This window comes from Pieris napi, chromosome 24, assembly GCF_905475465.1.
Source record: "Pieris napi chromosome 24, ilPieNapi1.2, whole genome shotgun sequence".
Lineage (NCBI taxonomy): Eukaryota > Metazoa > Arthropoda > Insecta > Lepidoptera > Pieridae > Pieris > Pieris napi.
In genome coordinates, this window is record NC_062257.1 from 3,752,378 (window position 1) to 3,778,306 (window position 25,929).

A 25,929-nucleotide genomic window follows, 5' to 3' on the forward strand; every position below is an offset into this window, starting at 1 on the left:
AGAATACTCGTACTATATATTCACCGTGTCATCGGTAGCGGTTATCGCATATCCTTAAACTAAATTAGTATTATGAAAATCGTAAGTTAGTAGCAAAGCTAAATCTTTCCCTCTAGCCCCCTTAATGTGTTTTTTTTTTCATTTCCAGCCTGTAATGAAATATGCAATGCTTCTAACAAGGTTCAATTGGTTTATACGTTGTCAAAGGACCTGAGTACAAAGCAATTAACATTGTTTATATATTTGTAATATGTATTTAGAATATGTATGGGGTCGTTCAAGTATTACGTAATCACTATAGAGGGGGTCTTTGATTTTCTTTTTTTTTTTTATAGAACGGGGGGCAAACGGGCAGGAGGCTCACCTGATGTTAAGTGATACCGCCGCCCATGGACACTCTCAATGCCATAGGGCTCGCGAGTGCGTTGCCGGCCTTTTAAGAAATGGTACGCTCTTTTCTTGAAGGACCTTTCTTATTTGGTGATTACGTCAACAGTAATTATTTACTTTTTTACACATATTGTCTATGCTTGAAAACTAAATGCATTTCGGAGGATTCCTACAAAAAATTAATATGTTTATGTAGTACATTACTTTTGCTGACAAGAGGAGGGGGGGGGGGATAAATTGAAGTAAATCTGCTTATGTAATACTTAAATGGTCCCTTTACAGCTGGCAGGCACTTTGAACAACTCTTCTATTATGTACTGAATTTAATGAAGATAAAACCTACTTTATATTACAAAAAAATTAAATGTTTTTGACATGAAATTATTATATTAAAACTTACCTTCAACATTGACTTCAATTTGTTCTAAAGTAGCGGTGGAATGATGTAAGGTAAGGAATGTTGGCTGATGAAGTGGCACTGGACCTGGTATCGTCACTCTGGCACCACTCACACCACCTTCAGACACATCAATGACTAGAGGACAACCTGGCACTCTCATCTGAAAAGAAATTATAATACTATTTATTATTTTGTATCTTAAATTTATTGAAGTAAAACTTCTTTATCGGGGTTGGAAAAATATTTAGTGTAACATTTTTTCGTTACGCGTCACATTTTTTCGTTACGCGCCATCTTTTGAAGTGAAACTTCTTTATCGACGTATGGGAGAAATTTTGTAGCAGGTTACGCGCCATGTTGCTTTTTGAAGTCAAACTTTTTTATCGGCGTTGGAAAAAAATTTACACACATTTGTCACATTTTTCGGTTACGCGCTATCTTTTTCTTGTCCCTACCACGGTTGATCCGAAGAGATTCGAAGCAAGTAGTAATAAAAATATATAATAACGATAACAATTATAGTAATACTAATAATTCTATTACAATTAATGAAATTCTGTAATAATCTTAGTAGTAATAAGGTAAAATGAAATAACTTTATTTGTATTCATGTCTATGATAATAAAAGCCTTTTGTTAAACTTTATCTAATTTAACTTTATTTAACCAATTTTTGTAAAGTTGCATATAGTAGATCATTTTTCGTAAAATAGGTCATAAAGAAGTTTCACTTACGTGTGTACACCTAGTACACGCACACATTTTTTTTTAAATTAGACTTCAACGTGATAATTTTTCACTTTATTGGTCATACAAATACCAATGTTAATGTTCATTTAAAAATTATCTTACGATTTTTCATCTTCATATAAAAACTATATATCACTACATAGTATATCTATTCTAGTTACATGTTAAAATTAAGAACATCACAAAAGATGATGCTTTTACATAACATTTATTACAAACAAAAACACACACCAATAATCAAAGAAAAAATAAAATGCAATCAAAAACAATATACATGTGTGTAAAAATAACTAAATTATTTTCCGCATAGATAGCCATCATATTTTTGAGAATGCTCTTTATTTCCTTTTAATTATATATTTATGTTATAGAAAAAAAAAGAAGAATAATCAGATAATTTTGAATCATTTCAAAGTCCAACACTTCATAATACTCAGGAGTTTGGAACCAAATTAAAAATTTAATCTAATATAATTATTACTCACTTTATTAAATGACACATTTACAACATGTTCACACGCTTCAGTAGGCGTAAAGGAGACAGTGAATCTTGCATTGCCCTGAAAAAAAAAACATGAAAGTGTAATTCATCAAACTTTAAGTCACATTATTGAAATTGTAGAGTTGTGAAGTCTATTCATAAGTTATCTTTAAAACTGCTAATCTTTGTTATTATTTTAATATTAAGACTAAAAAAAACCTTTTTAGGTCTGGGCCTCAGATTTCTGTATCTGTTTCATGATCATTTGTTAATCAAATAGGCAAGTAGGTGATCAGCCTTCTGTGCCTGACGCACGCCGTCGAATTTTTGGGTCTAAAGCAAGCCGGTTCTCTCACAATGTTTTCCTTCACCATTAAAACGAATGTCCAATAGAAAGAGAGTCCATTGGTGCACAGCCGGAGATCAAACCTACGACCTCAGGGATGAGAGGCGCATGCTGAAGCCTCTAGGCCAACACTGCTCGAATTAGGTCTAAAGGCTTATTTAAAAAGTTTATTTAACATGTGTTGTAACTAGATTCCAGACTGTTAAAAACATATTTATTGCAAAATACACAATATACAAGATATAGTTTCAATTATTCATACCTGTGGATGCACCTGAGTTGGAATGTTAAGGCCTCTAGCAGCCACAGTAATTTCTAGGTTTCCTTCCCCAGCCTGGGCTGCATCTACTGCCAACTGTACAGGCACACCCATACGGGCTAATGTTCCTCCTGTCACACTAACTAGCTTGCTATCATATGCTTTACATATAAATGGGGTGCCCTGAAATAAAAAACAAGTATAAATAAACAAATATGTTAAATAAAGAGTGAAGTTCACAAAGTCCTGGAATGCGAGGCTGTGGTTAATCAATGTGCAGAAATCTTTGGAACAGTGAGGTCGCTCCGGGAAGTCTGGGAAGTGCCCAGGAGACTTCTGTGCTTTTGAAAGGAGCTGGGCTGGCTAAATTAGCCAGGACTTAACGCATGATGGACCAATTAAGTGTCTAATTGCGGAAACTGAGTCCACCAACTAAGAGTGAAGTTAAACAAATTTCTTGAGTAATACTGACAGTATATCTTAAACTATGTATAAGTATATCGTAAATTTTTTTATTCATAACAAGCTCGATTTTAGCTATTAACAAATAGATTATTATGGCTAAAATCTTGGAAACTGTGTGGTTATCGTTGTGAGGAACTCTAATAACAGGCAATTAAATATAACATATACTAAATAACTTACTGGGACTGCTTGATTGTTATAATGCGCAGTAAGTGTATGTGGACCGACGTTTTTGGCGGTAAAACTGGCCACCAGACCAGAGACTACATCTCCAGTTAGACGAACGGGGACTTCGCCTCTTGGTCCTTTGACCGTAACATTTAGCTCTCCACCTCCAGAGCCTTCCACTCGTACTGAACATGATACCAGTTCTCCAACAGGTATGAGTTCTAAGGAAGAAATGTTTCCCTTTTAATTATAACTATGAGAATTATATTTAAAAGATAAAAATAGCCAATTCGGTAGGCGTTAAGAAACAGAATCTTGTTATTTGCATTTAAACTTTATTGTTTCGAAATAATTGGAATTTACTGCGATGGAAGTCTGTTTTCATAGTTTTGTTTAAACTTAATAAATTGACAATATTTACTTCGTTTTTTTTCTCTTTATGGCTCTGGCACGGTTTATGTATTATATTTACAGTTTATGAATAATAAAAAACGAAGGAAACTAATCGCGACATAACATAAAATATAAATGATTGAAAACAATATTTACTTATTAGTTCACTTCACTTTATTTATAATGGCGACTTCTGTCATCTGTGTAAATCACAATTCCGCCAATGTCGCGTTATAGTTACTAGTTACTCTTGTAAAAAATTGAACTGTCAGTTGTCAATTGTACAGGTTAATTACTCAAATGTCAAAGTCATTTTTATCGTTTATTGAGCAGCAAAATGCAAATTAAAATTTAACTAAGATTGAAAAATGCTACAATATATGATTTTTGTTAAATATTTTAGTATCGTCTACCTATCTACTTTACATTCTATGCTACATACCATTAGATATCCAACAGCAGCTAACATTGTAAAAATCATATTATTATAAATGCAACCCTAGAATAAAAAAAAGTGTGTGTGTACAAAGTACACATGTCAGAAGTGAAACTTCAGTGGTAAACTAATCTTGAAGTGTTGTTCATATTTATACAAATCTAAAAGTTTAGATTTCCGATACTTCGAGGGACGGAAAAAGGAAGATATGTTAGGAATTTAATGAATTTAATTGTCATTAAAATATTAAGTGTCGAATAATAAATAATAAATAATAAATAATAAATAATAAATAATAAATAATAAATAATAAATAATAAATAATAAATAATAAATAATAAATAATAAATAATAAATAATAAATAATAAATAATAAATAATAAATAATAAATAATAAATAATAAATAATAAATAATAAATAATAAATAATAAATAAGAAATAATAAATAATAAATAATAAATAATAAATAATAAATAATAAATAATAAATAATAAATAAAAAAATGTGCGTGTACTAGTGTAGACACGTTAGAATCGAAACTTCTTTATGACCTTATTTTTCGAAAAATTATCTATATGCAACTTTACAGAAATTGGTTAAATAAAGTTAAATTAGATAAAGTTTAACAAAAGGCTTTTACTATCACAGACTTGAATACAAATAATACAATTATTTCATTTTACCTTATTACCACTAAGATTATTACAGAATTTCATAAATTGTAATAGAATTTTTAGTATCATTGTTATCGTTATTATACATATTTGTTATTAATAAATAATAAATGATAAATGATAAATGATAAATGATGAATGATGAATGATGAATGATGAATGATGAATGATGAATGATGAATGATGAATGATGAATGATGAATGATGAATGATAAATGATAAATGATAAATGATAAATGATAAATGATAAATGATAAATGATAAATGATAAATGATAAATGATAAATGATAAATGATAAATGATAAATGATAAATGATAAATGATAAATGATAAATGATAAATGATAAATGATAAATGATAAATGATAAATGATAAATGATAAATGATAAATGATAAATGATAAATGATAAATGATAAATGATAAATGATAAATGATAAATGATAAATGATAAATGATAAATGATGAATGATGAATGATGAATGATGAATGATGAATGATGAATGATGAATGATGAATGATGAATGATGAATGATGAATGATGAATGATGAATGATGAATGATGAATGATGAATGATGAATGATAAATGATGAATGATAAATGATGAATGATAAATGATAAATGATAAATGATAAATGATAAATGATAAATGATAAATGATAAATGATAAATGATAAATGATAAATGATAAATGATAAATGATAAATGATAAATGATAAATGATAAATGATAAATGATAAATGATAAATGATAAATGATAAATGATAAATGATAAATGATAAATGATAAATGATAAATGATAAATGATAAATGATAAATGATAAATGATAAATGATAAATGATAAATGATAAATGATAAATAATAAATAATAAATAAGAAATAATAAATAATAAATAATAAATAATAAATAATAAATAATAAATAATAAATAATAAATAATAAATAATAAATAATAAATAATAAATAATATATAATAAATAATAAATAATAAATAATAAATAATGTGACGGTAAATTTTTTTCCAACCCCGATAAAGAAGTTTCACTTCAATAAGTAACTTAACGATATCATTTTAAGTACTTAATTAGATAGTACTAACCTATTTGCGTGGTATCAATAGTGACTCTTTGCGCAGGTGCCACGTGGAATACAAAAGGCGAGGAGGGCACAGGCTCTCCATTAAATTTAATGTCAACACGATGAGGCGTCGGTGTTTCAGGCCTCCAAAAAACAAGGCAACGACCTCCACCCACCACCTACAAATAATTATAATAATTTAACCTTCGCATTAAATTAAATATCCGTCATGAGTCCCTTCACTGTCTATTTTAATTAATTTTGGCGTACATTATATACATTTAAAACGTTTAAAGTCAGTTATGAAATGTTGATTTGATTGAGATTAATTAATGTAAATTGTAAAGCAAACATCGTTTGCGATATCGAAACTAATTAATTAAACATGTATAAGAAATTAGATATAAAATTCGAAATAAAGAAATTAATGAATAATTTTTCTAAATTAAGTATGTTGTGTCCCAAACATTAATAAACTGTAATGACAGTTTATGTTTGTAACATTTTAATGAAAACTAATTTTTTGGTGGTCTGGAGAAATAATTAATATTTAAATAAAATAATATCTGTGTCAGACGATAAAAAGATTAAATCAAAATATAATTAAACCAGGTTTGCGAAAAATAAAATAGATGGAAGTTTGATTTCCAGTTACATAAAATTTAATTTATAGATTTTTTTATTTCTTAAGCTTAAAGCCTATATACGCAACCTATTAAGTATTAACATTATGTAAATATACTTACTTGTACATGATTAGGAACTTCCCCTTCGTTGATTGAAATTTCTAATTGCCCTTCACCCGCAGCGCTTGCATCGACTATAAAAAGTCAAAGAAATTTTAATTAACTGCCATCACTTGAGCTAAACTTTTAGGTTTTTTCCTAATAACCACAACTACATGACACATAAGTTGGATTAATCATTTTTTTTTAATGGCTCTGGCACGATTTGTGCCTTAGCCAGCGTCAAGTATAGGATTTTTTATAATTCGTGCTTGTCTTTAGAAATTCGACCGTGTCCTCCATGTACGGTTTAAGCACTCGCCCGGTACCGCACAACCCTCCCAAAGGCCGAGAACAAATTTAAATTAAATTAAAACTTGCCCTCGAACCAGGAATCGAACCCGGTACCCCTCACCTAGCTGCCACTTAATAAGACCGCTAGGCTATGAGGCCCTATGCCATCACTTGAGCTAAACTTTTAGGTTTTTTTCCTTGGTGGTTTTTTAATTATAACTTTATCTATGGATTCGAAAAGTATTCACAGATTATAAATATCTATTCTTTAGGCTCGCGAATTTACGTATTTGCATTAATAATTAATAGCATTTAAATTCTGTATATTTCTATTGTTTTAAATAAGGTCACCTCTAAATTGGCTTTGTTGTCCAACGAGTGCGTTTCCCACGTCGGTCACTTTGATGAGGCTCGCATCGTATACTTTGGCAATCAGTGGACCGGCGGCTAGTTTTTCATCACCAATTGATACCTAAAATGAACATCATATTCGTTACTATAAATATAATTAAGTTACTTCTCAACTAACTTTTAATTTCGTCTTGTTTCTATTTCAACATTATTCAGTCTCTTTTCACCACACCGCAAACTCTGCAAACTAAACTCACAAATGGCGCCAAAACCGTAATTGGCATATGCTTGCAAATAATTAAGAGAACTTTCCTGGTGACAGTAACTTCTTAGTCGATATATTAAAAGGAAATAGAACCATAGACTACACCTATAGATTATACAAATACTAAATTATTTTTGAAAAAGTATAATTACATTTTATTTGAATATCTGCAACGCGTTTATATTTCTTTTTGTAAATTGTGTCTAAGTCTTTCATAATATATTACAAGGTCTACTATAATATTAAATTGTGAAAATACACGGTGGTAGGTACATGCTTTAACTTCGTTGAAAACAGTCCAATTATTTTTTGTGTAACATTGACTATGTAGATATATATTTTTTTATCATTTTCGCTAAAATTGCATAAAAATACCTATTCTCAAAGTGGAAAAAAAAAACAGTAAACAATTGATAAAATTGAACAATAGTATTGGCTTCTTTTATTTTGGTTTCTTTTGATAAAAAGGCATAAAAATAACCTCTTTGTTAACGGCATTTAATTCCAATTTGTGTTCTATCTAAATTTTACGATGTTGCAATCCATTCATTTTTTTATTTTTATTTTTATTGTCCCTTTGACATTATTATGTCTTTATTTGTACATATTAGGGTTTTTTTGTACATTACGAAAAGCTTAAGAATTTTCCTATAACTACTAGTGTTTAGCTATTACATATTAATAACATTATATCATACTCTTAGCATGTTTATCAATTTTATTTGTTATTTCGTGAATTATCACAAATTATGTTTTATGCAAATAAATAAAACGATATAAAATATGTATCTAATTAAAATTTCGGTGTATAGAATTTTATGCCGCAGACATAAATCAAATACCATGACATATTATATTAATGGCTTCAAAAAACCAAAGATTCGACGATTTGACAAAACTTTTTATGTTCGCGCTCCTTCGTCGGTGGACCGTTGTGGATGATTGATATGTCAAATTATCGAGTTCCAAAAGATAATTTAATCTTATGCGACAGGTTTGGAAATACTGTGAGACGAATGTAAATGTTTTAATTATAAATATAAAAACAAATATTTGTAGTATATAAGTTATAATTATTGTTTAGCATTTTATGCTTTACCTATAGGTATAAATAAACTAGCTGATCCGGCAAACGTCGTTTTGCCATGTTTATCATTTATAATAAAAAATAGGGATGATCGTAGAGGGGTGAAAATTAGGGGTTGTATGTAATTTTAATGCTTTATCATAAAAAAAATGAAAATTATTCTAAAATTAAAAAAAAAAATTGGGGTAAAAAAGAAATTCAAATAATAATTAATAATTAAAATTTGACTACCCTTAACATTTAGGGGGATGAAAAAAAAATGTCCTATTCTCAGTTATGCCCAATATGCACACAAAATTTCATGAGAATCGGTCAAGCCGTTTCGGAGGAATTTAACCACAAACACCGCGACACGAGAATTTTATATATTAGAAGATATAAAGTTTTCGTTCCCCATATATAAATTAATTCAGTTGGTAATACAAGACCAATACATAGAAGTGAAAAAACAAACCTTTTTAGTGAACTCTGAACTCGATTCATTAAAGGAATTTATGTCAGTCAATTGTCAGATTGCTCCGACAAGGCGCCTTTAAATTTTGGCGCTATTTTAAACATCTCTCGATTGGAAATCTCACAACAGAAACAACTCACATCAATTAGGTGCGTTCCAACTTCATCTGGCGTAAACTCGATTCTGAAAACCCCAGGTCTTTCTGCCACATCCAAAACTCTGGATGTCACCAGACGTCTTGATGGAGCTGTGACAGTTACACCAACCTGTGAATAGAATAAAGTGTTATTGAAGTGAAACTTCGTGGTTGGAAAAAAATTTTGTGTAACATTTTTCGGTTACGCGTCACATGTTTCGGTTACGCGTCACATGTTTCGGTTACGAGTCACATTTGACCGTTACGCGCGTCTTTTTCTCGTCCCTACCACGGTTGATTCGAAGAGATTCTAAACCATTAATAACAAAAATTTATAATAACTATAACAATGATACTAAAAATTATATTACGATTTATGAAATTCTGTAATTATCTTAGTGGTAATAAGGTAAAATGAAATAATTGTATTATTTGTATTCAAGTCTGTGATATTAAAAGCCTTTTATTAAACTTTATCTAATTTAACTTTATTTAACCAATTTCTGTAAAGTTAGTTGCATATAAATAATTTTTCGAAAAATAAGGTCATAAAGAAGTTTCACTTCTAACGTGTGTACACTACGTGTGTACACGCACATTTTTTTTTATAATCATAAATATTCTTATCATCGACAAATAAAAATCAAACACAATTACAATAAAAGTATTAAAATTCTATTAATTATAATATGCAAATACGCAAATTCGTGAATCTTAAAATTTATACTCTGTGTAGGTATTACTTTTCGAGTCCATAGATAATCCACAGGTTAAAAATAAATTACCTGAATATCCCATACTATATTATACATAATTTATCATGTTTATTAAATGTTAAAATTTTAATTGTTTTTGCTTTTAAATTGTCATGTATACCATTGATTATAATAGCACACACACTTAACGTAACTTTAAATACATTTTATTAATAATCATTAATCACTCCTAATTTTTTTCCTGACTGAAGACTGATTGTATTTAGCAGTGGTAACAATTTAGCTTTTTCTCTAAAGTTGTCGTTTATTTAATGTTTAATTTTAGTTTTCTTTTTTTATCTATTAATGTACCTATGTTTTATACACTTCTATATAAAAGCTTTTTATATAAAATTACGTAACTTATGATACAAACTGATTGAATGTTGAGTGAATTGAGTTTCATTTACTCCTTTAACGCGCTTTTAAACAAAATGGTTGAATAGGTGTTTTATATGATGAGCTTTTTTCAAATAATGCATCAAAAGAATACAACCTTTTAAATATAATGAGGGAATAATGAAATGTTGTATATATTTAATAATTAAATTAATCGAACCTACGACCTCAGGGATGAGAGTCGCATGCTGAAGCCATTAGGCCAGCACTGCTCATGTTGCTGCTGCTGTTCAACATATTTAATAATTATTTGGTTTTCTGTAAATCTTGTCCTCAAAGTTCGCACCCTGGCACCAATGGACTTTTTATGTTCGGTAACACTCGTACGCGGAAGGAAAACGTAGATGTTTAGACAGAAGTCACTGAATACTGATCCTTGCCTATTTAGAAAATAATCACGAAAAAGAGAGACAAATGAAGGATGGAATAGATGGAGGCACAGGCAGAAGAACGGAAAGGAAAGGAAAGGAAATGAAGAAGACAAAGGCGCAGCAAGGTAGCGCTTTAAATGACGTCATATAAAAACGAAAGTTGTGAATAGTTCTCTCAATATCAATGAACAAACTTGGAATTGTGTGGTACGAAAACTCAATATTGAAATGGGGATCTAACTCAATAGAATGTTTGCGGGGGCGAATTTGAAGGTCATAGCGGCTTGGTGAAACCGTTTTAGTAATGTCATTGCTGTGAAATATATCTTGCATACATTTAAAACTAAATAAAAACAGTTGAATTTACTGGATTTTACGTACACTTCTTTGTGAAACTTCTTTAGGCGCATGAGGGTAAATTTTTTACGGATGAAACGCAATAATAATAATATTGGCGTCACGAAGATGTGCAGCGTTTTTGACGAAGAAAAGGGAGAGAGCGATTGAGACCGATTGAGAGAGAGTGAGAAGGGCGAATTAACTTATAGAAATTCTTTTTAAAATTAAAATTTCGTAAATAGAATTTATGAAATATTAGTATTTTATATTTTATACAAAATAATGAAATAATGACAGTTAAATTCATTAAATTCCCAAAATATCTTCTTTCTCCCTCTAAGTCACGCAAATCTAAAGGTTTAGATTTGTACATATAAATATGAACAAGACTTAAAAATTAGTTTGCCAAAGAAGTTTCACTTCTGACATATCTACGCACGCACTTTTCTATACAAATAGACTAAAACATGTATATATTATTATTTATTTCAACTATCGTAAAATATTTCGTGTATCGCTTAATGTACGGTCAAACTCGTTTAGATTTCTATTTGAATAATTTACCCAAATGCATTTTATACCCTGTTAGAATTACTAGTTTGGTTTTGACGTGATAACGTCTTTAAAATCGTTTTAGTCGGGTGACATGTTCAGAAACTTGTGTCACACCAAAACCTCACGAGCGCGATCGCAGGTATAACGAGAGAGAGACGGACCGATCTCCCGTCTCATCTCGAGCGCTGCCAGGCATTCCGTGAATGTATGAAGAAAAATGTATATCATAGTTAATCGACTAAACTAAACTTGTCATTTTACACCCGAAATTTATCATCAAAAGTGTGAATAAAACGATAGATGTAATTTAAAATTTGAAAAAATTGTTATCTTCATTAATTCCTTACTTCCCAAAAACTTATATCACCAATAAGACGTTATCACGTAAACGTCTCGATCGTAAACCTACTTTACAAACAACCAATATTTTTTATAATAAGTCTTTGAAGCGATCGCTACAAATGGAAATACAACCTCTTTTTGTGTTTTTGCGCTAATTTCCTTCTTCTTTCGTAAATGTTTTTTTGTTGGGAAGCCTAGAGTCTAGACTAATGATGAAGAGAATTATGAATTCAGTCTCTCTATGACTACGAGTGTAATTAAAACTTTTATTAATAGGTCAAATGGCTAATTAAAACCAAGTATATTATTCGTTTTCAAGGATACTTTAATTATCTTTAACACATAAAAAAAAGTGGCTATTAAAATAAATAATATTTTGTTTAGTTATCACACAAATCTAAATATTCCCGCCATTTTGAGTAGTTGACTGGGGTTAAGTGTCATTGCAGTGACAATTGACAGCCGAGTTGCATCACGAATATCTCTAGAGATGGTAATTATAATAAATACTTGTTACTTAGCTCACGATGTACTTGTAACATAATTTCGACTTTAAAAATTAATTTAAAACTTAAGTTTATATATTATATTTATATTCTATATTCTAAGTTGGCAGCAAAATATAGTTTTCTGTATCATATTAGACTTTTATAATTAACTTTCTTAAATGATTAATGTGATAATTTCTAGGCCGTGTTGTAGTTCAATGAATATAAAAATCAAATAAAAATAACATAACATGGCCATTGAGTGTCAGTTGTCACTACAATGACACTAAAATCCTTCTTCTTCTTCTTGTAGTCCCTCTCCACTACTAGAGGTTGGCGGTCAGCTCGTCATACTTCTTCTTATTTTTCGCCTCAGCTGTTCTACTAAACGCCACTCAATCAAAATACTTTAAATGACGGTAGAAGGTTTACATTTGCGTGATAACTAATAAGTAAACTAAACTAAAGATTATTTATTTTAGTAACCATTTTTTTGTGTGTTTGTTCATAAACAAAGAAAATAAACTAGCCTTGACAATCATATTTTTTTTGGTTTTTAATAACACTTTTGACCTATAAGTAGGTTAATGTACACTTGTGAACGTCAGTAAAATAATGTCAGTATAATCCTTCTAAATTTACTGCCAGTTCTGAAATGAAGGGCGGAAAACGACAAGAACTGGCAATTGACTCTATTTTAATCGCAAAGTATCTGCTTTACAATGTATTATGTGAGAAGCTACATAATATAATGCAAAATAATGAAAAATTCATATATAAAAGCTTTAAAATTAGTCAATCGTAGACTATGTGATAAAGCGCGCCTAGATTCTAATTTTAAATAAATAAATAACGTATTTTCTTTAGTAAATGAAAGCCATGTGAAATTGCGAAGATGGGGCCAGTTTTTCCGTGCCATTTTCCATATTTGTGATGTACGTACTAACTCGTTTTGAGTGGGAATTGTAGGCGTGGAAGCTAAATGGAACTCCGATAGGAAATGTACTTAACGCAAAATATCAACGTCATGGTGTACTATCAGCAAAAAAATATCATTTTAATATTGGTAATTTCATTTTGTTGTGAAATTTTTACATTATATTAATCAATGATCTGTCTCTGTCTTGATCATTTCTCTTCGGTCTCGATCAGGCTCCACTACAGGACTGATTTGGAAAATTCTTTCGCCATTAAAACCCTACGTTATCCCTTATAAACATAAGCTATAGAAGATTTAATAACAAGTTAAGATTCTGTATGTACTGGTAGTGATTAAGACTAATTCAATTTCAAAATCGCGTTCGCGGCGGAAGATATTGACAATAGAGTAAAGTGACGTACTATCTAATATATAAAATTCTCGGGTCGCGGTGTTTGTGGTTAAACTCCTCCAAAACGGCTCGACCGATTTTCATGAACTTTTGTGTGCTTATTCGGACAACATCTATTTTTCATCCCCCTAAATGTTAAGGGTAGTCCACCCCTAAATATTTTTTTTATTTTTAGATATTTTTTTCTGTTTTTATTTTTTTATGATACAAGATTAAAAAATACATACAACCCCTAACTTTCACCCCTCTACGATCAACCCCTTTTTTTTTTTTATGATAAATGATATACATGGCAAAACGACGTTTGCCCGGTCAGCTAGTAGTTTTATTGAAGTCAACAATGTCAACAAAAAGTCCAACAAAAATATGTATTTTTTTAATTTAAAAGTTCATTTACCCAGAAAATCTTAAAAACATCGTGCTATGACTAAATAAATGCATGGCACCGCAGAGCATATTATTATTTTTATAGGTTTAACTATTGAAATTGTAGTGTTACCTGTAATAAATTTTTATTTTAGTTATACACTTCTTGCACTCTACTCTTAGTAGCTATTTTTTATCTTGAGTAGGGTTGATTAGAAACGCGCGCTAATGACCGCCTGTTGCCTAATAATTTAAACAACCTTTTATAATTATGTTTGAGGTAACGAAGTGTAAATAAATGAAATCACTATTTAATGAATGTAAAAATACATTACGAAATATTATTTATTACATTATAACACGACATTTCGGGTTTCTTCTTAGCATTCATAACCTGTGTTCAAATCCCCATTATTAGATTCAAAAAACCTACACCTACAACCTTTTAGGTCTAGGCCTAAGGCTTCTGTATCTGTTTCATGATCTGTGCCCGTTAACTATTGAAATGTTGCCATATTAACGCGATCTATTTCCACGATGTTGGTATTTGCAATATTCAGTGTTGCCAGTTTCGTTCGTGTGACAATGACATATATCTAACGGGGACCGTAAATTCCCGGGTTAAAAAGCCTATGCGCTATTCCAGACAATCAATCTCTTTGCTTCCAGATCCGTTCTGGCGTGATTGAGTAACAAATATTTAAAGGCATGTCTTACTTTACTTTGCTGTCGGTACATATAATAGCATACGTCGTATTAAATATTTATATTAAAGGAAGCTTTAGCTAAGATAAAAATAATTGTAACGCCGTGCAGCAAGGTGATTTTCGCAAGCGTTTGTAAACCGTTAAAACTATTTTTTAATTATTTGCATAATCTGGATACAATTCTGTGGCCATTTTTAAACTAAACCAAAACATGTATGGCAACACATCCGCTTAGTACGTTAAGATTCGTTCAAACCTTTTACGATTTGTTTTTAACTAACCCTATTCAATTTAACTTGTTTATTTAGGCCTTGATTCTATTTATATAATAACCCACTAATGGAGTATTACACAATTCTTGCGGCACTTCCAATTATATTTCTTGTATTTTAAATTGAAAAAAATGTTTCACCAACTTTGCTAATTAGGTACTTGGACTACAAGTCTAACTTATTTCCTGTTATTATATATATGAAAGGGAAAAAGAAACCTCTGCCTTTTTTGGGATTACACAATAAACACTGGGATCTTCGATTCAATTATTATATCATCGACAAAGTCAATTTTGTCAAAATCCCGCAAATATGCCTATACTGGGCAATAGATAGCGTTAATATAGCATTTGAATAGATTCTAGTGATAATATCAAATAGTTCTATGTCAATTTAATTTGATAGAGAAATACACTTCAGGATAGTACAAAGAATAGTGCGTAAATAAACAAAATTGGAATAGGCTATAAAGTATGATAAAAAAGTGTTATAGAGACCGTATATATTATTTGTCATAGCGATAAAAAATTATATTTTAAAAGATTGAATTTTTACGTCAGTTGTAATCTGTGACCTTTTTGTGTGACACCAAAAGGTCACAGATTAGTCGAAAATAAAATATTTCTTCGCCTGTCCAATCCTAATAGTATCTTAGAGTTAATTTCGTCGAGGATCAAAAATAATATATGTGTATTCGTGTTATTTAAGAATGATAATTAACACGTAAAAACCTATGTTTACGTTACTGGCATGGTATGTCGTAGGAACTGGTGTCGACTTTGCGACGCCATCTTGCCTAGACGCGTTTTGGCGGGTTCTTGAATTTACCGAATTAAATATATTATTGTATAGTAAGTAATCATAATCTGAAATGGATAATCAAATAGCACATTCTATGTAGATAAAATATATAAATTCTTATTAGTATATAATCAGTTGAGAGTAGGAAATAATAGATAGGTATCGCCCGTGTACTTGAAATTATTTTTTTGTGAAATATTTTATTTTTGATTTATTTGTAACTTTGGGCTTTGGGCAACGCCCTCAAATAAGGTGGTAATATGTTAATAGGAAAACCATGGTTAAGTTTATTATTGATTTAGAAACATACCTCATTCTTAGTAAATGTGTTGTCCCCATGCGCGGTAGATATTTCAAAAACGGCCGGTACCCGTGCGGGGATCAGCCGGGTGGGCTCGCCCCCGCCCCCCACCGGTCCTGCCATCACGTCGACTTCCCACGGAGACCCTGGATAAATGACATCAAAAATTAAATAACGCAATAGACCCTCGACTCTCAACCGTGAAGTTGTGCTTTCAATCCCCGATTAATCAAGGTTTATCTATTCATGTGTCATTTAATAGGTAATTGATATTGATTATATCAGGAGAGATGGATATAGGACTATATAATAAAAGCAGTGTTGGCCTAGTGGTTTCAGCGTACGACTCTCATACCTGAGGTCGTAGGTTCGATCCCCGGCTGTGCACCAATGGACTTTCTTTCTTTATGCGCATTTAACATTTGCTCGAACGGTGAAGGAAAACATCGTGAGGAAACCGACATGTCTAAACCAAAAAAGTCAACGGCGTGTGACAGGCACTGGAGGCTGATCACCTACTTGCCTATTAGATTTTAAAATGATCATGAAACAGATTCAGAAATCTGAGGCCAAGACCTAAAAGGTTGTAGCGCCACTGATTTATTTTTTATTTATTTTAGTAAGAACAAAACGCTGAAACAATAAATCTAGACAAAAACTTCAATGGTATGGGCCAGCAAACGAGGCCAGTAACTTCTGGACCTTAGTCACTAGAACCTTCCAGTCAGTGGTCAGACTGGTCGAGGATCCTCTCTATAGGTTGGAGCAAAGAGCACTTTTCATCCACCACATGATCAAATAGCGACAGCAGGTGTAGGTTTGAGCATTGCAGACGTAAGGTGTTTTTTTATATTATTGAAGTGAAACTTCTTTATCGGGGTTGGAAAAAAATTTAGTATAACATTTTTTCGTCACGCGTCACGTTTTTCGGTTACGCGCCATGTTCCTTTTTGAAGTCAAACTTCTTTATCGGCGTTGGAAAAAAATGTACCGTCACATTATTTATTATTTATTATTTATTATTTATTATTTATTATTTATTATTTATTATTTATTATTTATTATTTATTATTTATCATTTATCATTTATCATTTATCATTTATCATTTATCATTTATCATTTATCATTTATCATTTATCATTTATCATTTATCATTTATCATTTATCATTTATCATTTATCATTTATCATTTATCATTTATCATTTATCATTTATCATTTATCATTTATCATTTATCATTTATCATTTATCATTTATCATTTATCATTTATCATTTATCATTTATCATTTATCATTTATCATTTATCATTTATCATTTATCATTTATCATTTATCATTTATCATTTATCATTTATCATTTATCATTTATCATTTATCATTTATCATTTATCATTTATCATTTATCATTTATCATTTATCATTTATCATTTATCATTTATCATAATTAAATTCATTAAATTCCTAACATGTCTTCCTTTTTCCGTCCCTCTAAGTATCGGAAATCTAAACTTTTAGATTTGTATAAATATGAACAATACTTCAAGATTAGTTTGCCACTGAAGTTTCACTTCTGACATGTGTACTTTGTGCACACACACTTTTTTAAAGGATGTACTAACTGTGCCTCTTTACGACTATGGGCTGGCAATAAAGAAATACTATACAAAACCTAGTACACTTGACGAAAATATTTTTCTTTATATGGGCAAACGAGCCTACGGAACAGCCATAAAAGGCTACAAGCTCATGGTCACCTACGTCAGTGGGTGCGTTGGCGGCATATGTGCACAGACATCACATCATTACAGCCTAATAAATAAACAGTGCTACAATGTTTTAGTTCTGTTTCATCATCATATGTTTATTTCTAATAGTAATAGTGTATAATTTTTATTTATTTATGAACACTTCGTTGCATATACATAAATATAGTACAATTGAAATAATTAAATAACAAGGGGAGCAACTGGCGGCCTTATCGCTTTCGAGCGATCTCTTCCAGGAAACCACTGTGAGAAAAAAAAAGTATTAAATTACATAAGGTAGTTGTTGAGAAAAAAGAAACTAAACAGGAACAAAAAAAAAAAAAGTACACATGAAAAAAAAATTTATACCTAATAATAAAAAGTGCACATGAATCATTATAATTTAATTTAAGATCAGTCTCACATCAGTTAGTGGGTATTATTAAAGTTAAGATACGACGTGGACAGGTAATGTTTGTTTTTACTAGGTTTCATAACCTTCACCGTACGAGAAAATGTTAAATGTACATAGACGTTTTTGAAGTGAAACTTCTTTATCGGGGTTGGAAAACAATTTAGTGTAACATTTTTTCGTTACGCGTCACGTTTTTCGGTTACGCGCCATGTTCCTTTTTGAAGTCAAACTTCTTTATCGGCGTTGGAAAAAAATTTACCGTCACATTATTTATTATATTTATCATTTATCATTTATTGAAGTGAAACTTCTTTATCGGGGTTAAAAAATTAATGTAACATTTTAACAACAACGCCGTACGCGTCACGTTTTTCGGTTACGCGTCACATGTTTCGGTTACGCGTCACATTTGACCGTTACGCGCGTCTTTTTCTCGTCCCTACCACGGTTGATTCGAAGAGATTCTAAACCATTAATAACAAAAATTTATAATAACTATAACAATGATACTAAAAATTATATTACAATTTATGAAATTCTGTAATAATCTTAGTGGTAATAAGGTAAAATGAAATAATTGTATTATTTGTATTCAAGTCTGTGATATTAAAAGCCTTTTGTTAAACTTTATCTAATTTAACTTTATTTAACCAATTTCTGTAAAGTTAGTTGCATATAGATAATTTTTCGAAAAATAAGGTCATAAAGAAGTTTCACTTCTAACGTGTGTACACTAGTACACGCACATTTTCATTTGTCATTTGTCATTTGTCATTTGTCATTTGTCATTTGTCATTTGTCATTTGTCATTTGTCATTTGTCATTTGTCATTTGTCATTTGTCATTTGTCATTTGTCATTTGTCATTTGTCATTTGTCATTTGTCATTTGTCATTTGTCATTTGCCATTTGTCATTTGTCATTTGTCATTTGTCATTTGTCATTTGTCATTTGTCATTTGTCATTTGTCATTTGTCATTTGTCATTTGTCATTTGTCATTTGTCATTTGTCATTTGTCATTTGTCATTTGTCATTTGTCATTTGTCATTTGTCATTTGTCATTTGTCATTTGTCATTTGTCATTTGTCATTTGTCATTTGTCATTTGTCATTTGTCATTTGTCATTTGTCATTTGTCATTTGTCATTTGTCATTTGTCATTTGTCATTTGTCATTTGTCATTTGTCATTTATCATTTATCATTTATCATTTATCATTTATCATTTATCATTTATCATTTATCATTTATCATTTATCATTTATCATTTATCATTTATCATTTATCATTTATCATTTATCATTTATCATTTATCATTTATCATTTATCATTTATCATTTATCATTTATCATTTATCATTTATCATTTATCATTTATCATTTATCATTTATCATTTATCATTTATCATTTATCATTTATCATTTATCATTTATCATTTATCATTTATCATTTATCATTTATCATTTATCATTTATCATTTATCATTTATCATTTATCATTTATCATTTATCATTTATCATTTATCATTTATCATTTATCATTTATCATTTATCATTTATCATTTATCATTTATCATTTATCATTTATCATTTATCATTTATCATTTATCATTTATCATTTATCATTTATCATTTATCATTTATCATTTATCATTTATCATTTATCATTTATCATTTATCATTTATCATTTATCATTTATCATTTATCATTTATCATAATTAAATTCATTAAATTCCTAACATATCTTCCTTTTTCGTCCCTCTTAGGGCCGGTTTTTTGATCCGTAGTTAACTCAACTATTGGTAAAAAATCCTTACTATTAGTTAAATATCAGCAAAATGCGTTTTTTGATCCGTGGTAAGAGCATCCAATGGTAAAATATCTAACCATTAGGCAAAAAAGTTAACTACTCAGTATCGGAGGGTTAAAAAGATGGCCGCTGGTAATTTATATAGTAACAGCTGTTTGTCACAGAAATCAAACTATGATAAATACGTTTATTACCATCTAATGATGAATTTAAACATATTGAGATACTTTAATTAATGAGACGATGAAGAAGACGATAATATTATATGAGAATGTGTTAATGAGTGACCAAAAATATTTAGGCAATGTCATCCGCCATTAGAAACCTGGGATGATGTAGATTTTTGTCACTGTTACTTCCTATCGAAGGGAACAGTGCTCTGGATTGTTACTGAAATTGGAAATGATCTTAAACTGCCAATGAACAAGAGTATATATAGACAGCAGCTCATACCAACCTATTTTGCTTCATTACTAGCTACAGAACCGCAGCAAAATATAATTAAGTATATTACTAATTCATTATGTGTTTTATTGCCTATAATATTTACTTATTATTATTATAAGTTAATATTGTACTGCTTATACTTAATTATCATACTTGTATGTACTTATACTAAAAACTAAAGCTACACATTAGTTAGGGACCTATGATATTCTTTAGAGCTTTTATTACATTTGTGAGTTAGCGTCTACCTACTTTATTACAAGAATTTATAAATAAAACATTTGACTTGATTAATAAACTGTTTAATTATAACTTAAATACAAACCATTTTTATTAAAAAAACATTACAAAATTTACATGAAACCCTTAAGTAGCAATTAAATATTTTCTTTCTTCTTGCATTTCACCTCAATTTGATGCAACTCTTTTTGCTGCTACATATATTTATTGTGCCTTTCTTCCATCTGCTGCATCACTTTTTGGTGCACCTCCTCTTTATGCAGTATGGATTTTTGGTGGGCCTCTCATTGGTGCAGCAAATGTTTTTGATGCTCTTCCTTAGCATAATTGAACAAATCATCCTCTCTTATTTGTCTTTGTTTCAAAAACTCATTTTTTTTTTATCCATGTGGATCATAATCCGCTTCCTTGTTTCCAAAGGGTTAAAAGATTTTTTCCTTTTGTTGTAGGACACAGCTATACAAGAATAAATATAAAAATGTGCCTACACCTTCATTAAATGTATATTAAATTTAACACTTTGGTGTCTAGACCCATCTGAGTTGAAAACGTCACAGAGATTTCCAAGCTGCATCTTTTTGTAGATTGCTGCAGTGATCAGTTGTTTGCAGGTGACGACTGTGTAATCCTTGAGAAGCATCACCAGTTTGGCAGTTTCTTTTTTGGCGAAGTTAGCAGTATTGTCCCTGTAACAAAACATAAATGTATTACTTTTTAATACGAAACACAAGATAAACCGGAATAAATAACACGAAAATATGTTTGTACTTACTTGTTTGACTGTTGGCTGTTTGCGGACATCGTTATTTATATATTTAAGTATCGTAAAACGTGTAAACCGTATTAAAACACAGAAAAACAACTTTATTTATACCGTGTTATTTAGATTAATTTGACACTTCAAACTCTTCAAAGCGCAAATAACGAATGAAGATGGCTAAAATGGATTTCATTTACTCAATATGTCTAGTGTTGTCATACAAAATAAATGTTCCCCACAAAAAAGAACCACATTTTTTGGGATGTCATTGCTCATTGCACTGGCAACAAATTGACAAATTGTTAAGATTAACTATAGTTAAAAAAGGCATTGAAAAACGCATTTACGGTTTTACCAATGGTTATTCATTTAACTATAGTTAATGTAACAAATGGTAAAACCATTTTTTACTACGGATCAAAAAACTGGCCCTAAGTATCGGAAATCTAAACTTTTAGATTTGTATAAATATGAATAACACTTCAAGATTAGTTTGCCACTGAAGTTTCACTTCTGACATGTGTACTTTGTACACACACACTTTTTTTTCATTAGTGCCTATTGAACTTACGATCTCAGGGATGAGAGCTGCTGCAGCCACTAGGCCAACACACATAAGAACGAGTTTTACGAAAACGAACGTGTAAGTAATTAATGTTATTATAATCCTATGAATTTTCGGCAATAAGATTTATTTTTACCAAAAAGAAAACAGTTCAAATATCGTTTAGTTTAAAATGAAGCTTATTACAAAGTAATAAAATTCAATTTACGATAATTCCGAGTGATACGAAGCAAAACAAAGGAGCGATCAATCATTAGAAAATAACGAAAGCTTCTACCATAAAATTAAGAATCTTTTATAAAATAATATCATAATATAATGACTTTCAGCTAATTAAAGAAAGAAAATATGTGTATTTTCAAAAATAAGAAAATATGTGTATTATTTGAAAGAAATTCTTTACTTGTAATGTTTCTTTAGGAAAGAGATTGCAAGGTCAAATTTATTAATAAGTTTAATAATTTATACAAAAAATGAGAGGAAATACTTACGTAAACGACTAATCAAATTTTAATGAATTTTTGTGTGTAAATAATATTTATAATAATTAACGTTGTATTATTCCGTGAATGGGGAATTTTAGTACTATTGAGAAAACATATAAATCGAAAATCTTGACACATTTCTGTCCGTGACATCCATTTTTGTACAGTACATACTTTTTTTGACCGGGGCGGCGGCTGAAATTTTTTTTTAAGGCTCTGGCACGATTTGTGCATTAGCCAGCGTCAAGTATATAGGATTTTTTTTACAATTTGTGCTTGTCTTTAGACATTCGACCGTGTTCCTCAATGTACGGTTTAAGCTCTCGCCCGGTACCGCACAACCCTCCCAAAGGCCGAGGATAAATTTAAATTAAATTAAAACTTGCCCTCGAACCGGGAATCGAACCCGGTACCCCTCACCTAGCTGTCGACTCTCAACCGTGAAGTTGTGCTTTCAATCCCCGATTAATCAAGGTTTATCCATTCATGTGTCATTTAATAGGTAATTGATATTGATTATATCAGGAGAGATGGATATAGGACTATATAATAAAAGCAGTGTTGGCCTAGTGGTTTCAGCGTGCGACTCTCATACCTGAGGTCGTAGGTTCGATCCCCGGCTGTGCACCAATGGACTTTCTTTCTTTGTGCGCATTTAACATTTGCTCGAACGGTGAAGGAAAACATCGTGAGGAAACCGACATGTCTAAACCAAAAAAGTCAACGGCGTGTGACAGGCACTGGAGGCTGATCACCTACTTGCCTATTAGATTTTAAAATGATCATGAAACAGATTCAGAAATCTGAGGCCAAGACCTAAAAGGTTGTAGCGCCACTGATTTATTTTTTATTTATTTTAGTAAGAGCAAAACGCTGAAACAATAAATCTAGACAAAAACTTCAATGGTATGGGCCAGCAAACGAGGCCAGTAACTTCTGGACCTTAGTCACTAGAACCTTCCAGTCAGTGGTGAGACTGGTCGAGGATCCTCTCTATAGGTTGGAGCAAAGAGCACTTTTCATCCACCACATGATCAAATAGCGACAGCAGGTGTAGGTTTGAGCATTGCAGACGTAAGGTGTTTTTTTATATTATTGAAGTGAAACTTCTTTATCGGGGTTGGAAAAAAATTTAGTATAACATTTTTTCGTTACGCGTCACGTTTTTCGGTTACGCGCCATGTTCCTTTTTTAAGTCAAACTTCTTTATCGGCGTTGGAAAAAAATTTACCGTCACATTATTTATTATTTATCATTTATCATTTATCATTTATCATTTATCATTTATCATTTATCATTTATCATTTATCATTTATCATTTATCATTTATCATTTATCATTTATCATTTATCATTTATCATTTATCATTTATCATTTATCATTTATCATTTATCATTTATCATTTATCATTTATCATTTATCATTTATCATTTATCATTTATCATTTATCATTTATCATTTATCATTTATCATTTATCATTTATCATTTATCATTTATCATTTATCATTTATCATTTATCATTTATCATTTATCATTTATCATTTATCATTTATCATTTATCATTTATCATTTATCATTTATCATTTATCATTTATCATTTATCATTTATCATTTATCATTTATCATTTATCATTTATCATTTATCATTTATCATTTATCATTTATCATTTATCATTTATCATTTATCATTTATCATTTATCATTTATCATTTATCATTTATCATTTATCATTTATCATTTATCATTTATCATTTATCATTTATCATTTATCATTTATCATTTATCATTTATCATTTATCATTTATCATAATTAAGTTCATTAAATTCCTAACATATATTCCTTTTTCGTCCCTCTAAGTATCGGAAATCTAAACTTTTAGATTTGTATAAATATGAATAACGCTTCAAGATTAGTTTGCCACTGAAGTTTCACTTCTGACATGTGTACTTTGTACACACACACTTTTTTTTCATTAGTGCCTATTGAACTTACGATCTCAGGGATGAGAGCTGCTGCAGCCACTAGGCCAACACACATAAGAACGAGTTTTACGAAAACGAACGTGTAAGTAATTAATGTTATTATAATCCTATGAATTTTCGGCAATAAGATTTATTTTTACCAAAAAGAAAACAGTTCAAATATCGTTTAGTTTAAAATGAAGCTTATTACAAAGTAATAAAATTCAATTTACGATAATTCCGAGTGATACGAAGCAAAACAAAGGAGCGATCAATCATTAGAAAATAACGAAAGCTTCTACCATAAAATTAAGAATCTTTTATAAAATAATATCATAATATAATGACTTTCAGCTAATTAAAGAAAGAAAATATGTGTATTTTTATTTGAAAGAAATTCTTTACTTGTAATGTTTCTTTAGGAAAGAGATTGCAAGGTCAAATTTATTAATAAGTTTAATAATTTATACAAAAAATGAGAGGAAATACTTACGTAAACGACTAATCAAATTTTAATGAATTTTTGTGTGTAAATAATATTTATAATAATTAACGTTGTATTATTCCGTGAATGGGGAATTTTAGTACTATTGAGAAAACATATAAATCGAAAATCTTGACACATTTCTGTCCGTGACATCCATTTTTGTACAGTACATACTTTTTTTGACCGGGGCGGCGGCTGAAATTTTTTTTTAAGGCTCTGGCACGATGTGTGCATTAGCCAGCGTCAAGTATATAGGATTTTTTTTACAATTTGTGCTTGTCTTTAGACATTCGACCGTGTTCCTCAATGTACGGTTTAAGCTCTCGCCCGGTACCGCACAACCCTCCCAAAGGCCGAGGATAAATTTAAATTAAATTAAAACTTGCCCTCGAACCGGGAATCGAACCCGGTACCCCTCACCTAGCTGCTACTTAATAAGACCGCTAGGCTATGAGGCCCCCTTTTAATACTTAACATAATTTTACATATGGATCCCGTTATCGATATGCACCTCTACAATTCATACACACATCACTACTCATCTCGATAAGACCTGTAAGTGCGAGCGAGACAGACTGATAAATATGATTTATGACCCGAAGCGTGCGTCGACTTTTTAGTAACATTTAAATCACAAATGTTAAATACTTGGTTAAACTTATACGCGTTGTGTAAGTGACAGTTAACTTGGAGCGTAGCTAATTAGTAAGGACTTTGAATGCGTTGATTTAACGGTAATGTTAAATATATGTAAACATTATAGGGTTTTAACTACGATGCGTTTAACCGTCCTAAATATATCCAATTAACCGTTTCACTAAATTCATCAAAAAAC

The 25,929-nt window shown here is 30.3% G+C and overlaps 1 protein-coding gene across 2 annotated transcripts in view; it reads right to left on the reverse strand.

Moving 5' to 3' along the window:
* Positions 1–25,929, reverse strand: part of LOC125061693 (filamin-A) — a 167,655-nt gene that overhangs the window by 44,510 nt on the left and 97,216 nt on the right. For both annotated transcript variants that reach the window (XM_047667242.1, XM_047667241.1), the window contains 9 exons: positions 16,189–16,325; positions 9,157–9,282; positions 7,211–7,331; positions 6,587–6,660; positions 5,863–6,019; positions 3,271–3,479; positions 2,629–2,808; positions 2,025–2,099; positions 791–950 (listed from right to left, as the gene is read on the reverse strand). In XM_047667242.1, the coding sequence (XP_047523198.1) occupies positions 791–950; positions 2,025–2,099; positions 2,629–2,808; positions 3,271–3,479; positions 5,863–6,019; positions 6,587–6,660; positions 7,211–7,331; positions 9,157–9,282; positions 16,189–16,325 (1,239 nt within the window). The remainder of the gene's footprint in view (positions 1–790; positions 951–2,024; positions 2,100–2,628; positions 2,809–3,270; positions 3,480–5,862; positions 6,020–6,586; positions 6,661–7,210; positions 7,332–9,156; positions 9,283–16,188; positions 16,326–25,929) is intronic.